Here is a 16,014-nt window from a genome sequence, read left to right as displayed (position 1 = left end):
AGAAGGAGAGAGAGAGAGAGAGAGAGAGAGAGAGAGAGAGAGAGAGAAAGAGAGAGAGAGATGGAGAGAAAGAGAGAGAGAAATAAGAAGCTGGGATTTTTTCCAAGTCCTTTTCAATAAGTTTTTCCCTATATCACCACGAAATCTCTCCCCCTCCCTCCTTCTCTTTCACTTCCCATCTTATGCCAATTTGATTTCAAGCCTTTTACTCAATGTGGGAAAGTATAAAAAAAAACCACTTCTCAAAAAGAAGAAAAAAAGAGGATTTTTTTTTTTTTCTTAACTTTTTTTAAGAGGTTTGACAGAGGGAACTGTAACTGCTATGGTCTTATCGTCCCGAAATCGAAGAGGGAAGACAGGATAGGAGAAAGCCAGCCGTTCCGAGAACGAAGATTATCCCATGAGGATAAAATCCGCCTCGGGCGAGAATCGAACCCGCGGCTTAGCGCTTACAAGGCAGACGCACTACCAACTAAGCTAACTAGGCTGGCTTTTCTTAACTTTTAATTTTAAAAACACTTGAAATTAGGTAGGTAATATTGTTCTATAGTGTACGGAAATTGGTTAGTGTAAGGAAATTGGTGAGGAAGAATTTATTGCCGGAGTGTCAAGAACACAACGAAAATTAGATCCAACCTCCTCGACAAACGAGAGAGAGAGAGAGAGAGAGAGAGAGAGGGAAAGAGAGAGGGAAAGAGAGAGAGAAAAGGGAGAGAGAGAGAGAGAGAGAAAGGGGAGAGAGACAAATGTAAAAAAAAGAGAACAAGCGATGAAAGGGAGAAGCAGAGAAGAAGAAGAAGAAGAAGAAGAAGAAGGAGTGTCCCCTCAATTGAAGAGATGATGAAGAAGAAGAAAGAAGAGGAAAAGGAAGAGTCAAAATAAATTAAGAGAGGGAGGAAGAGGAAGAAGAAGACGAAGAAGAAGAAGGAAGAAGAATAACGAAGAAGAAGAAGAAGATGAAATAATAAAAAAAAAGAATTAGGAGAGGATTAAAGTTGAATTGCGACAAACATTGCAACCAAAATATTATACAGAGAGAGAGAGAGAGAGAGAGAGAGAGAGAGAGGAAGAGAGAGAAAGATTTTTTTTAGAGACATTTGATAGAGGGAACTGTAACGTCTGTACCAATGGAGGGCCACTATCGGGCCTCCAAAAGGCCCTTTGGGGTCCAAAATTTGATGAGAAACTTCCTTTGTGTGTTGAGCAGTTTCATCACAATCGGATAAACCATACCTATTTATTATAAATTTCACTTTTTTCGCTCAAAATAATCCTCTCTCTAAATAACTCTCTCTCTAACTCTCTCTCTCCCTCCCTCTTCCTCTCTCTCTCTCTCTCTCCTGACATTTATTTCTGACCCCAGTATCTCTCTTGTTTATCAACACACCCGCCCATTCTCAGTTTATAGTAGGAAGGTTAAGGACAACATGTGAATTACTCGAGTTAGGGACATTGTAAATAAACTTTATGTAAAAGTTCTCACGATCTCAGGCTCCTAAATTCCGTGTAGGTTGATACGTTGATAAATTCTAACAGACATTGCATTATTTGTAGCTTCTGTCTCTCCCCCTCTTCTCTTTTTCTCCCCTATTTTCTCTCCCTCTCTATTCTTTTCTTTCCCCCCTCTCTCTCTCTCTCTCCCTCTCTCTCTCTCCGTCTGTCTCCCTCTTCCTTCTCCCATTCTTTCTTTCCCCCCTCTCTCTCTCTCCTCCTCCTTCTCTCTTTCCTTTTTCTCTTTCTCCAATATTTTCTTCTCCGCTTTTTCTGTCCCTCTCCCATTTTTTTCTCTCTCTCTCTCCCTCCCTCTCTCTCTCTCCTCCCATGTACCTACCTATGTCTCTCTGAAATAAATAATGTACAAATATCATACATTATACCCACGAGTAGGTAGGTACATACTCATGCAATAATATGGTAAACATTTTTACTACCTACCTATGTGGGTACTTATCAGGGCCGTATTTAGGGCAATAATAAGTTTGTACATAGGTAGGTATTTTTAATTTGGAGCATAAACCATAAAGTCCCCCCCCCCTTCAAAAACCACTGTTCTTGCCCCTCCCCCCCACGCTTTTTGGCGGTTTTCGGTGTAATTTAACAATATCTTGGGAACGGTATAAGCTAGAGACTTGAAATTTGGTATGTAGTTCACAATTGTGACAAGGATGCAACACAAAACGTTTGGTTGAGATAGGTGCTGCGGTTGGCGGTTATTTTGACCGACTTTTGGACGGGTTTCGACCGCTTTTTGGCGGTTTTAAGCTATATCGACTAAACGGTTAGAGATATTGTAAATGTTACAACAGAACACCCAAATAAGCACCATTCAATAGGATAAGAAAAGTCGTGTGATGTTCACACCAGATTTTTTTCACTATTTGTTATCTATTTATTATTATTATTGCTTTATTATTGTTATTATTTTTTGTAACTGACTTTGTACCATGTACCTACCTATTTTGTGTATTTATGTACAGTAAAAATAAAAAAAATAAATGTGTTGAGGCATTTACCATCCATTTGGGGAAGCAACAGACTTGCACAAGCATTCTAAGTACATAGACAAGGCTTAACAGTCCAACACATAATGAGGGTATGTATCACCTACCACCAGATATTGCCTTTTTCAGTCGGAAGTAAAGGTAAAAACCTTTACTTCCCCCGCAAAATACATAAGCCTGATTCACACTATAGTGCCAGTCATGGTCCGGTCACGGTCCGGTAACGGTCCGATCAAATGATTGTTGAAGGCAAGTAAATGCGAGTGTACACACTAGACGTTCTAGTCAAGGTACGGTAACGGTCAGCTCACAGTCAAAATTTGGAACATTCTCGCGACGAATCTTTTTGATCGGACCGAAACACTATTGTGTGAATCAGGCTTAAATAATTATAATGTAATAAAATAGGGTTTGTTCTCAGGACGGCTTTCTCCTATCCTGTCCTCCTCTTTCGGGGGCGATAAGACCACCGTAATTCCCTCTAGAAAAGAGGGGTAAAAGAAAAACTTTCTTACCCCTCGGAGGACACCTAATGACCCCCAGTTTACGGACCACTTTTCCAGCAAGAGAGTTCTGCTCCTAATAATAAAAACTGGCAGCGGTAGCCATGTAACTAAACAACCCCCCCCCCCCCGGTTCTGCCCCTAATAAAAAAAACTGGCGGCCGTAGCCATGTAACTAAACACCCCCCCCCCCGGTATCACATTCATTTAAATAAAAGCCTGCAAATAATAAAACACAAAATACTCACTCGTAGATAATAATAGTAATAGTACAGTCAAACCTGTATAAGTGGGAATCCGAGGGACCGGCAATTTTTTCCCCACTTATCCAGGTTTCCCAGTTACAAAATGTCCCACGTAGAGATTGCCCATTTTCCTATTCCCACCTATAGAGGTGAATTTTGAATTTCTTCTTTCGAAAAAAACCATATCGCGCTTGACGGATTTTCCAAAAAATTCCCAGTTACAGAGGTCCGCAGAAACAACTCTCCCACAGAGGCTCCGGACTGAGTCGCTAGTAAAAAGTCATTCCCAATTATAGAGGCTCGAATTTCCCATTTTAAAAGGTTTTTAGTGAAAAATGAAAGGGCCGCGATTTTTTCCCCCCTTATCCAGGTTTCCCACTTAGACGGGTCCCGGAAAGAGGGAGGGAGAAATCATAATAAAAATTTGTTTGGAAAAAATAAATAGGGTGTAAATAATGTAGAGAGAGAGAGAGAGAGAGAGAGAGAGAGAGAGAGAGAGAGAGAGAGAGGAAACTAAACAATGTCTGTGTATACAGAAAGGAAAATGAATGAGAGAGATAAGGTGATAGAGAGAGAGGACGGGGAAGGAGAGAGAGAGGGAGAGAGAGAAGGAAAGCAAAGAGAGAGGAAGAGAGATTTCTATAATACAGAGAAGACTTTTGAAAGAAGAAATGAGAAGAAGACTAGAAGAACGTAAAGAAGAAGAAAAGGAGAAGGAGAGCAAGAAACGAAAGAAGGAAAATGAGACAGGAAAAGAAAAATAATAACAGAAAGTAAAAACAAGAGAAAGAGAATTAGAAAAAATAATGGAAAAGGAGAAACTAGAAACAAAAAAGGAAAAGGAGAAACTAGAAAAAAATAAAGGAAAAGGAGAAACTAGAAAAAATAAAGGAAAAGGAGAAACTAGAAAAAATAATGGAAAAGGAGAAACTAGAAACAAAAAAGGAAAAGGAGAAACTAGAAAAAAAAGGAAAAGGAGAAACTAGAAAAAATAAAGGAAAAGGAGAAACTAGAAAAAGTGAAGGAAAAGGAGAAACTAGAAAAAGTGAAGGAGAAAGACGAACAAAAAGCAAAAAGTGAAAGAGAATTAGGAAGGAGGAGGAATAAGAGGAGTTTTAGAAAGAAAAGGAGAAGAAGGAGGAAAAAAAAACTAGGAGATATTTTAACTTTCTATACACTTGAGTACGGAAAATTCGGAACACTTCCCCATTCCTTTACTAGTTTACTCTGACGACAGACAATCGTATTTCGAAACAGCCAAAAAAAAACTTATGCTGTTGTCTTCAAAATAGATACCGTCTTGAGTTTTCTATTTGGCTCTATTTACAATGGAAACATTTACCTATACTACATACCTACATAGGAACCTAATTTCTGATCCGATTGAATTAAAAGATTTTCCCGAAATATTTGCATGTGAGTGTATCCTAAAATTTGTCCAAAAGATACGACTTGTGACTTTGTGACAGACGAGACGGGAAAATGTCTCGTTTTTTTTATTTTTTTTTTTTTCTAAAAAAGGCAAGACAGCCAGAGTAAGAACAGCTAGATACAGGGTGTTCAACCCTAAAGTGCCACATAGGAAATTAACCCGTAAAATAAGTATTTTACCCCATAAAAATCCCCAGTGTGTATACATTTCGGATGTAAGTATTCTCTCTCATGTAAATTTTGACGGGGAATCGATTGGTGCAACTTTCAAGATTGTCCGACTTACAGTTAAGGAGTTACGGGTTCGAGATTGGGGGAGTATGGGGCAAATACCCTGTATATTTATTTTCTAGTAAGCCGATTAAACACAAAACCTCTCTCTCTTTCTCTCTATCTCTCTCTCTCTCTCTTTCTCTGCTTTGCCGTTTTTGTAGTTATTTTTCACTTTTTTGTTTTGAAAAAGAAGAGAGAGATCGAAGAAAAACTTTGAATTCCTTGGAAAAAATAATGGAAAGTAAAAAAAAGGAAAGTTAGAATAAATTCCACTATCCACCTACTTTAGCCTTAGAGGTATTTGTAAAAAATGAAAGAAAATAATAATAATAATAATAATAATAATAATAATAATAATAATAATAATAATAATAATAATGATAAAAACGGAATGAATGCAATAATAATAATTAATAATAATAATAATGATAATAATGATAAAATAATAATAATAAAATAATAAAAACGGAATGAATGGCGCAAAAATGAGAAAATGTGTTAGGTAAAAATGTAAAAAAGTAAAAAGTACCTAATAGGTTCATAAAAAAGACTGAAAGACTGGCAATCATCAAGCTGCTTTCTATTAAATATTTTAATTAAATAAAAAAGTATTTTTATTTAATTTTATGTTTCTCTTTTTACTGAAGGAAAAAAAAAAAAACTTTTTACCTACAATGTGCATATTATTTTCCTCCTGTGCTCATTTTTTTTTTTTTGTTTTTTTTTTTTTTTTTTTTTTTTTGTAATTTGCATACCTACTTCAATATATGCACCATCCTATATCTTGCATAGGATTAGGATTAGACCTCCCTCTACGGTATATGGTGCAAAATGAGTATAAGTAGGTATACCTGGAAAAAAAAGGAATAAATGCATTGATCGAAGTGAAGCAAGGAAGTAAATTCTAGAGAAGATTTAACTATAGAACGAATTTCGTGGATTTTCGTTTGTGTCCTCTTCTTTTAAAATCTTTAAAATGAATCAATTAATGTATTAAACGGTTTGTGCCGATTTGGAAATTTGACAAGAGAAAGGAGGAAGAGGAAAGGAGAAAGGAGAAGGAGGAAGAGAAGATGAAGGAGTGGGATAGTAGGAGAAGGAGAATAATAATAACTACGTGCTTCTTTAGCTACCTGCTCCCATAGGACTGAAACAGTCCCTTTACTCCAGCATAGGCTACTACTATTATTGTGGTGAAATTATCAAATTTATATTGAGGATAAATTCCATACCTCGGCGGGACTATGATGATAGCCTCTGCGCTCCTGTATACAGATACAGGAACGCGAACGGCTGGCAAGCCACTACAACACCGAGGCAGGTCCTGCGCCCCAAATAAGGAAGGCAGAAGGCGATATGCAGCGTTATCTGTAAGATTAAGCGGAGGTGAAAGGAGGAGATAGAAGGTATGATAAGTTGGCAGCGAGTGTAGTTAATATTATGTTTCTTATTTCCCCAAGGTCTTTATATCCCACGCTTTTTTTTTTTTTTTTTTTGTTTTTTGGTTCCTTTTTTTTTTTTTTTTTTTTTTTTTTGTACCTATTTATTTATTTTAACCTTTAGGTATATTTCTGTCCCTCCATAAATAAATGAGAGTTAAACCCGTATTGTGATTGAGGGGAAAGGGAGAGAACCTCTACCTCTCCCCCTCATAGATAGGTATTATCTGCCCCCAAATCACCCTCAAGCGTGGTTGACTTTGGACTTGGAGGTTGGTGGTTCGCATTCCAGTCAAGTCATAAAATATATCGAGGGCCGAGTGGGTATCACACTAGGCTTGCACTCCTGAGGTCCCGGGTTCGATTCCCGGCGGAATCGGAGTTTTTTCGACTCTGTGTTTGGAATTTGGGGTGCACAGAGACATTTGTGACAAGTCTATTGCTTAACACAATTAAAATTCCTTTTATTATTTATTATTATGTTATTTATCTCTCCTTCTCTTTCCCTCCTGTTTCTCTCTCTTTCTCCATATCACATTAGCTTCTCCTCCCTCCTCATCCTCCTCCTCTTCTTTCTCCTCCTCCTCCTCCTCCTCCTCTTCCTCCTCCTCCTCTTCCTCCTCCTCCTCCTCTTCTTTCTCCTGTATGTATACCAATCTAAAATAAATCTTCTCAGAGTATTTATTTTATTTTGTACTTCTCTTCCTCTCTCCCCTTCTCTCTCCCTCCCTCTCTCTTCTTTCCCTTTCTCTTTTCCTTCCTCCCTCCTCTCCTTTTTTTCTCTCTCTTTCCCTCCTCTTCGTCCCCTTTCTCTCTCTCCCTCCCTCTTTCTCTCTTTATCTCTCTCCCTTCTCTCTCCCCCCTGTTTCTCTCTCTTTTTCCATATCACATTAGCTTCTCCTCTTCCTCCTCCTCCTCCTCCTCTTCTTTCTCCTCCTCTTCCTCCTCCCTCTCTCCCTCCCCTAACACTTCTCTACCCTAACCTTCTCCCCCGCCCTTCCCTCTTCCTCCTCCTCTTCCTCCTCCTCCTCCTCTTCTTTCTCCTGTATGTATACCAATTTAAAATAAATCTTCTCAGAGTATTTATTTTATTTTGTACTTCTCTTCCTCTCTCCCCTTCCCTCTCCCTCCCTCTCTCTCTTCTTTCCCTTTCTCTTTTCCTTCCTCCCTCCTCTCCTTTTTTTTCTCTCTCTCTTTCCCTCCTCTTCGTCCCCTTTCTCTCTCTCCCTCCCTCTTTCTCCCTCTCTCCCTTTCTCTTTTCCTTCCTCCCTCCTCTCCTTTTTTCTCTCCCTCTATACCTCCTCTTCGTCCCCCTTCTCTCTCCCTCTCCCTCCTCCCTTCCTCTCGATTTTCTGTATCTTCAATCCAGAGGGAATTTCATCCGTTTTTTCTCCCATTGTATCGTGTCCAAAATGCTAAAACGTAAAGTATAAAATCAGTCACGTATCTCTCCTTGCTAGCCAGGGGAAGCACCGGTAACCTTCCTCTCTATCAGATATTTCTCACCCCCACTACTTACCACTTCATCGAAATAGTAAAATTAGTCAGTGAGTTGAATACCCCCACTACTTACCACTTACTAAAAATGTCAATCCAGAGGGAATTTCATCCGTTTTTTCTCCCATTGTATCGTGTCCAAAATGCTAAAACGTAAAGTATAAAATCAGTCACGTATCCCCCCTTGCTAGCCAGGGGAAGCACCGGTAACCTTTCTCTCTATCAGATATTTCTCACCCCCACTACTTACCACTTCGCCGAAATAGTAAAATTAGTCAATGAGTTGAATACCCCCACTACTTACTTACCACTTACTAAAAATAGTAAGTGATTATTCCACCTGGATTCTAAAGACCACCAGGAGATTGGCGTTACTGTGCAAGTACAACCAAATCTAATACTTCTATACGTTATGGATAACGTGTAGAATAACCATGATGTTTGCCAACCTCCGGAACGGAGACGGCACCTCAAGAAGAAGAAGAAGAAGAAGAAGAAGAAGAAGAAGAAGAAGAAGAAGAAGAAGAAGAAGAAGAAGAAGAAGAAGAAGACGAAGAAAAGATCTACGAGTATACGCGTAAAGGCTTGAAAAGATACCTGTTTGAGGAATGAGGAGTATTCCAAAATGTAATTTTAAGGCCTGCTGAAATGTAACAAAAAGGGGACAGAATTGGTATAGTAAACTATAGTATAGTTGTAGTATACAGAATTGGTATAGTATTGGTATAGTTGGGTGAAGTGAAGAAGCTATTTGGGTTTAGGTAGGTAGGTATAGCTCCCCCTTCCGAAAATCTCACACACACCACTGTAAAGAATGGAATACTTACCTGTCCCAAATAATAGAAAATATTTTGTTTGAGATAACATGGTTTCTAAATTATAGGTATGTATATTTAGTTATGTTATACATAATGTGTATTATGTTTAGTGTATTGGGAGATTAAAATCTCCGAATTCGACATTCTGGAAGGAAAACAATGATTATTCCACCTGGATTCTAAAGACCACCAGGAGATTGGCGTTACTATGCAAGTACAACCTAAGAAGAAGAAGAAGAAGAAGAAGAAAAGATCTACGAGTATACGCGTAAAGGCTTGAAGATACCTGTTTGAGGAATGAGGAGTATTCTAAATGTAGTTCTAAAGGTGCGTTTTCACCAACGCGACAAAAGTCGCATAGTGGAAACGTGTCCCGCGACACGAGAAAAAGTCGTGCGATATACGCGTAAAGGCTTGAAGATACCTGTTTGAGGAATGAGGAGTATTCTAAATCTAAATAATGTAGTTCTAAGAAATGTAACAAAAGTAAATGTAACAAAAAGGGGACAGAATTGGTATAGTATAGACTATAGTTGTAGTATACAGAATTGGTATAGTTGGGTGAAGCGAAGAAGCTATTTGGGTTTAGGTAGGTATAGCTCCCCCTTCCGAAAATCTCACACACACCACTGTAAAGAATGGAATACTTACCTGTCCCAAATAATAGAAAATATTTTGTTTGAGATAACATGGTTTCTAAATTATATGTATATTTAGTTATGTTATACATAATGTGTATTATGTTTAGCGTATTGGGAGATTAAAATCTTCGAATTCGACATTCTGGAAGGAAAACAACATTAAGCTGATGGATTTCGGGACTTATAGCTGAACTGAGTAGGTATAGACTTGTAGAGTCTGCAACCTACTCTACACTGTAGACCTGCAGTACTCTCCACTCTCCAGATTTAGGACAATTAAAATTCCTTCTACTTTGCTTATCCTATAGCAGGGATTTCCAACTAGCGGCCCGCAGACCACATGTAGCATCGTGTATAGCCTGCCATAGACCATTTTTGTGGCCCGCGAAGCTTTTTGGGTGGGTCTCATCGGGCTTCATTTTTCCTCTTTTATTATGGGCTGGACTCCGAAAATGTGAAGCATCCACACCCTCCCCTCGAGAAAATCCTGGAAATCCTGGATACGGGCCTTCTAACCTCTGTATGTGGCCCGCGAAGTACCTGCCAGTGTAGCATGTGGACCGCATACACATGGAAGTTGGAAATCCCTGTCAAATAGGAAGGAAAGTAATGTATTTTATGTCGTCGAGATAACAAAACTTCGAGGTTGCTTCTTTCGTTCTTTCCTTTCGTTCAATCCCTGATTTTGTCCTTTTTTTCCAACAAAATACTCAAGTATATTTATTTACAATTCATGGACAGCCATAACATAATAAATTAAAAGAAATAACAATAAAGAAGAAGAAAAAATTCCTTCTGATTTCAGACTACCTGGACATGGAGATACAGGGGGAGGGAGATGGCGTACCGAGATTCCTCAAGGACCTAATGAACATATCCATTCCTATAGGCAAGGAAATAGTACTCAGCTGTGCCGTTGTACAACTTGGAAACCATAAGGTAAGGCATAGATTAAACAGCGGCTGGTAACTGTGTAGAACTCACTCGAAAAAGAGCCCAAAATACGATTTTTTTCCAAGAGGTTTAATAGAGGGAACTGTAACTGCCAAGGTCTTATCGTCCCAAAAGTGAATATTAGAAGGAAGACAGGATAGGAGAAAACCAGCCGTTCCGAGAATGAACTTTATTTATTTGGGATAAAGGCAGGAATCGAACTCACAACTTGGCGCTTACAAGGTAGACGCAAAACCCTCCAAGCTAACTAGACTGGAAAAAGTCCTTCGTTCCGAGAATGAACTTTATTTATTTGGGATAAAGGCAGGAATCGAACTCACAACTTGGCGCTTACAAGGCAGACGCAAAACCCTCCTAGCTAACAAGGATGGCGAAATCCCTAAATGTGTTGAACACTTTTGCCAAATTTGATCAGAATTTCTGTTTTAAGTGTTGGGTGGAAGAGCTCCCTAAGTGAGAACCTTACTATTGAAGCCTTTAAAATACCAAATCCGTTCCGAGAATGAACTTTATTTATTTGGGATAAAGGCAGGAATCGAACTCACAACTTGGCGCTTACAAGGCAGACGCAAAACCCTCCAAGCTAACAAGGATGGCGAAATCCTTTAATGTGTTGAACATTTTTGCCAAATTTGATCAGAATTTCTGTTTTAAGTGTTGGGTGGAAGAGCTCCCTAAGTGAGAACCCTACTATTGAAGCCTTTAAAATGCCAAATTAGACAAACGGTTCCAAAGTTATGGTGAAATAGGTAACCTGGCAAATATGAAATGAGAAAATTGAGTTGAACCTTAATATTCACTTCGTTCGATCAGGCATAAAAAAAACTTGATGATTGATGAAAACAGACGGGTATGAGGAAATAAATATATTACCTATTAACCCAGGTACCTATAGCAATCTCGATTTTTTAATTGAAAATAAATTGAGGGGTTTTATTACAAAGAGGGACCCGAAGACGAAAAACGAATTTTGAGTGAAACAGTTTTTAAAAGTTTCTACCTATTTAAATTGAAAAAAATATACGTATTTTCCTTTTTCCGATTCCGATGACGCGCCATCTTGGATTTCCTATGGTTAAGTACAGGTGCTTTACAAAGAGGGACCCGAAGACGAAAAACGAATTTTGAGTGAAACAGTTTTTAAAAGTTTCTACCTATTTAAATTGAAAAGAATATACGTATCTTTTTCCGATTCCGATGGTGCGCCATCTTGGATTCCCTACGGTTTAGTACAGGCGATATCACACCATAAGAGGGGAAATGAGATTCAAAACAGGGGAAATTCCGAAAGGATAAAAAAAAACTTGATGATTGATGAAAACAGACGGGTATGAGGAAATAAATATATTACCTATTAACCCAGGTACCTATTGCAATCTCGATTTTTTAATTGAAAATAAATTGAGGGGTTTTATTACAAAGAGGGACCCGAAGACGAAAAACGAAATTTGAGTGAAACAGTTTTTTAAAAGTTTCTACCTATATAAATTGAAAAGAATATACGTATTTTCCTTTTTCCGATTCCGTTGACGCGCCATGTTGGATTTCCTATGGTTTAGTACAGGTGCTATTTCACCAAAAGAGGGGAAACGAGCTTCATAAGAGGGGAAATTCCGAAAGGAAAATACGACTGTCCATTGCTTTAAAATTTAATGTAGGTATTTTGCATGGAGGTATAAGCTACTTGAGCTCCTTGGTATTTCGCTATTTTGATTTATAAGGAAAATATCAACAGATTTTTTTGTAACTGATTCTTAACAACATTTGCAGCATTTCAAAAGCTTGTTTTCCCCCAATAAAGGGCCCAAGTATGGTTATGCCCTTTTTACCCAAAAGCCTTCAATCAAAAAGAGAGTGAATATGAATAATAAGAGAGAGAAAAAATAATGCAAATTTTTCCGCTTCCACAACGGGGGTTTTATGAAATGATTATTAATTATTATTTAAATCGAAAATTTCGTTATAAAAATAATATTTAATAATAATTGCTATAGGTATCTATCTATATCTATAGTTAATAGTACCTACCTACCTACTCTAACAGGAAAGTCGGTCCGGATCAAAGGAATGTCGCGTAGCAATGCCAGTGGAAACGTGTCGCGCGACTCTTCATTTCAGTTTGTTCCTTATTAATGAGTGGGAGTGCTACTTTTAATAAAATTTTAAGGTCACGTCGCGCGACAAATGTTGCAAGTGAAAACAGGTCACGTCGCGCGACAGAGGTCGCGTTGGTGAAAACGCACCTTAAGGCCTGCTGAAATGTAACAAAAAGGGGACAGAAGAAGAAGAAGAAGAAGAAGAAAAGATCTACGAGTATACGCGTAAAGGCTTGAAGATACCTGTTTGAGGAATGAGGAGTATTCTAAATCTAAATAATGTAGTTCTAAGAAATGTAACAAAAGTAAATGTAACAAAAAGGGGACAGAATTGGTATAGTATAGACTATAGTTGTAGTATACAGAATTGGTATAGTTGGGTGAAGCGAAGAAGCTATTTGGGTTTAGGTAGGTATAGCTCCCCCTTCCGAAAATCTCACACACACCACTGTAAAGAATGGAATACTTACCTGTCCCAAATAATAGAAAATATTTTGTTTGAGATAACATGGTTTCTAAATTATATGTATATTTAGTTATGTTTATACATAATGTGTATTATGTTTAGTGTATTGGGAGATTAAAATCTTCGAATTCGACATTCTGGAAGGAAAACAATATTAAGCTGATGGATTTCGGGACTTATAGCTGAACTGAGTAGGTAATAGGTATAGACTTGTAGAGTCTGCAACCTACTCTACACTGTAGACCTGCAGTACTCTCCACTCTCCAGATTTAGGACAATTAAAATTCCTTTTAGTTTGCTATAGCAGGGATTTCCAACTAGCGGCCCACGGGCCACATGTAGCCCGCCATCAGACCATTTTTGTGGCCCGCGAAGCTTTTTGGGTGGGTCCCATTCCCATCGGGCTTCATTTTCGGTCTATTACTATGAGGTGGACTCCGAAAATGTGGATCATCCACCCTCCCCTCGATAAAATCCTGGAAATCCTGGATACGGGCCTTCTAACCTGTGTATGTGGCCCGCGAAGTACCTGCCAATGTAGCATGTGGACCGCATACACATGGAAGTTGGAAATCCCTGTCAAATAGGAAGAAAAGTAATGTATTTTATGTCGTCGAGATAACAAAACTTCGAGGTTGCTTCTTTCGTTCAATCCCTGATTTTGTCCTATCATTCCTTCTGATTTCAGACTACCTGGACATGGAGATAGAGGGGGAGGGAGATGGCGTACCGAGATTCCTCAAGGATCTCCCCATTTAGGTGCTGGGTCAACACGAGAACACCAGAAAGTAACCCGTTGAAATATTTGCAATCGAAAAACGAGTACAATTTTTTTCTCGATGATGGGATTCGAACCCGGGACCTTCTGCATGGCAAGCAAGCGCGTTACCATTACCACTGGACTAACCGTGCCCCCAAGTAATTCCTTTTACTTTCCTTATCCTATAGCAGGGATTTCCAACTAGCGGCCCACGGGCCACATATAGTCTGCCATAGACCATTTTTGTGGCCCGCGAAGCTTTTTGGGTGGGTCCCATCCGGCTTCATTTTTGGTCTATTACTATGGGGTGGACTCCGAAAATGTGGAGCACCCACTCTCCCCTCGAAAAATTCCTGGATACGGGCCTCCTAACCTGTGTATGTGGCCCGCGAAGTACCTGCCAATGTAGCATGTGGCCCGCATACACATGGAAGTTGGAAATCCCTGTCAAATAGGAAGGAAAGTAATGTATTTTATGTCGTCGAGATAACGAAACTTCGAGGTTGCTTCTTTCGTTCTTTCCTTTCGTTCAATCTCTCATTTTGTCCTATCATTCCTTCTGATTTCAGACTACCTGGACATGGAGATAGAGGGGGAGGGAGATGGAGTACCAAGATTCCTCAAGGACCTAATGAACATATCCATTCCTATAGGCAAGGAAATAGTACTCAGCTGTGCCGTGGTACAACTTGGAAACCATAAGGTAAGGCATAGATTAGGCAGCGGCTGGTAACTGTGTAGAACTCACTCGAAAGCCAGCCTAGTTAGCTTAGTTGGTACAAGGAGCTGTCACAAATGAGTAGTCACCAGTGTTATTATAGGGTTAGGTTAAACGCAAAAAGGAGCTTTATTACAAGGAGCTGTCACAAATGAGTAGTCACCAGTGTTATTATAGGGTTAGGTTGAACACAAAAAGGAGCTTTATTACAAGGAGTTGTCACAAATGAGTAGTCACCAGTGTTATTATAGGGTTAGGTTAAACGCAAAAAGGAGCTTTATTACAAGGAGCTGTCATAAATGAGTAGTCACCAGTGTTATTATAGGGTTATGTTAAACGCAAAAAAGGAGCTTTAGTACAAGGAGCTGTCACAAATGAGTAGTCACCAGTGTTGTTATAGGGTTAGGTTAAACGCAAAAAAGGAGCTTTATTACAAGGAGCTGTCACAAATGAGTAGTCACCAGTGTTTTATCCAGGTCTCCCACTTATCAAGGGTTCCCACTTATCCAGGTCTCCCACTTATCAAGGGTTCCCACTTATCCAGGTCTCCCACTTAGACAGGTTTCCCACTTATCCAGGTTCGACTGTATTAGGAAATAGGAACTACTAATGAAAGCACTCCTGTTTCTCCCTCAGGTCGGCTGGATTCGCCTGGACGACCAAACAGTTCTCAGTCTGGGAGATCGTATCGTCACCAACAATCACCGCATCAAGATATCCACCTACCAGAACCGACACTTCCAGTTACACATTCATCAGGCTGCTAAATCCGACGCAGGGTGTTATATGTGCCAAGTCAACACGGTGGTCATGATGAAACAGATAGGCTGCGTCGATATCAAAAGTAAGTGTTTCACTGCAACAGATAGGCTGCGTCGATATAAAGAGTAAGCGTTTCACTGCAACAAATAGGCTGCGTCGATATCAAAGTAAGTGTTTCAGTGCAACAGATAGGCTGCGTCGATATCAAGAGTAAGTGTTTCACTGCAACAGATAGGCTGCGTCGATATAAAGAGTAAGTGTTTCAGTGCAACAGATAGGCTGCGTCGATTTCAAGAGTAAGTGTTTCACTGCAACAGATAGGCTGCGTCGATATCAAGAGTAAGTGTTTCACTGCAACAGATAGGCTGCGTCGATATCAAGAGTAAGTGTTTCAGTGCAACAGGTGACAAAAATATTGGTCTGTTTTATTCTTGGTTAGATTTTTTTAAGAGGTTTTTTTCTCAGAGGTTTGATAGAGGGAACTTTAACTGCTAAGACAGGATAGGAGAAGACCAGCCGTTCAAGAACAAACATTATCCGTTCAGGATAAAATACGCCTCGGGAGGGAATCGAACCTGCAGCCTAGCTCTTACAAGGCAGACGCGCTACCTGACTGACTGGCAAGATGACGGCCTAGTTAGCTTGGATGGTAGCTCGTCTGCCTTGTTAGCGCTAGTTCGATTCCCGCCCGGGGCGTATTTTATCATTAACGGATAAGGTTCGTTCCAGGAACGGCTGGCTTTCTCCTATCATGTTTTCTCTTCGCTTTCGGGGCGTTAAGACCTTAGCAGTTACAGTTCAAACCTCTCGAAAAAAGATGTTAATGGACTTTTTTGAATACTTGATTGAAGACTACTTTTGAATACTTCCTCTCTCTCTCTCTCTCTCTCTCTCTCTCTCTCTCTCTCCC

The 16,014-nt window shown here is 39.4% G+C and overlaps 1 protein-coding gene across 1 annotated transcript in view; it reads left to right on the top strand.

Moving 5' to 3' along the window:
• LOC113471056 (zwei Ig domain protein zig-8-like) overlaps positions 1-16,014 on the top strand; it is a gene marked incomplete at its 3' end in the record, with an annotated part of 38,473 nt that overhangs the window by 16,181 nt on the left and 6,278 nt on the right. Inside the window, exon 2 of the mRNA XM_026829926.1 lies at positions 14,194-14,327. Within this exon, the coding sequence (XP_026685727.1) occupies positions 14,194-14,327 (134 nt within the window). The remainder of the gene's footprint in view (positions 1-14,193; positions 14,328-16,014) is intronic.

Source organism: Diaphorina citri, unplaced genomic scaffold (assembly GCF_000475195.1).
Source record: "Diaphorina citri unplaced genomic scaffold, Diaci psyllid genome assembly version 1.1 scaffold2038, whole genome shotgun sequence".
NCBI classification, from domain to species: domain Eukaryota; kingdom Metazoa; phylum Arthropoda; class Insecta; order Hemiptera; family Psyllidae; genus Diaphorina; species Diaphorina citri.
Note: the sequence above shows the minus strand (reverse complement) of the source record. Positions and strands in the feature narration are given on the sequence as shown.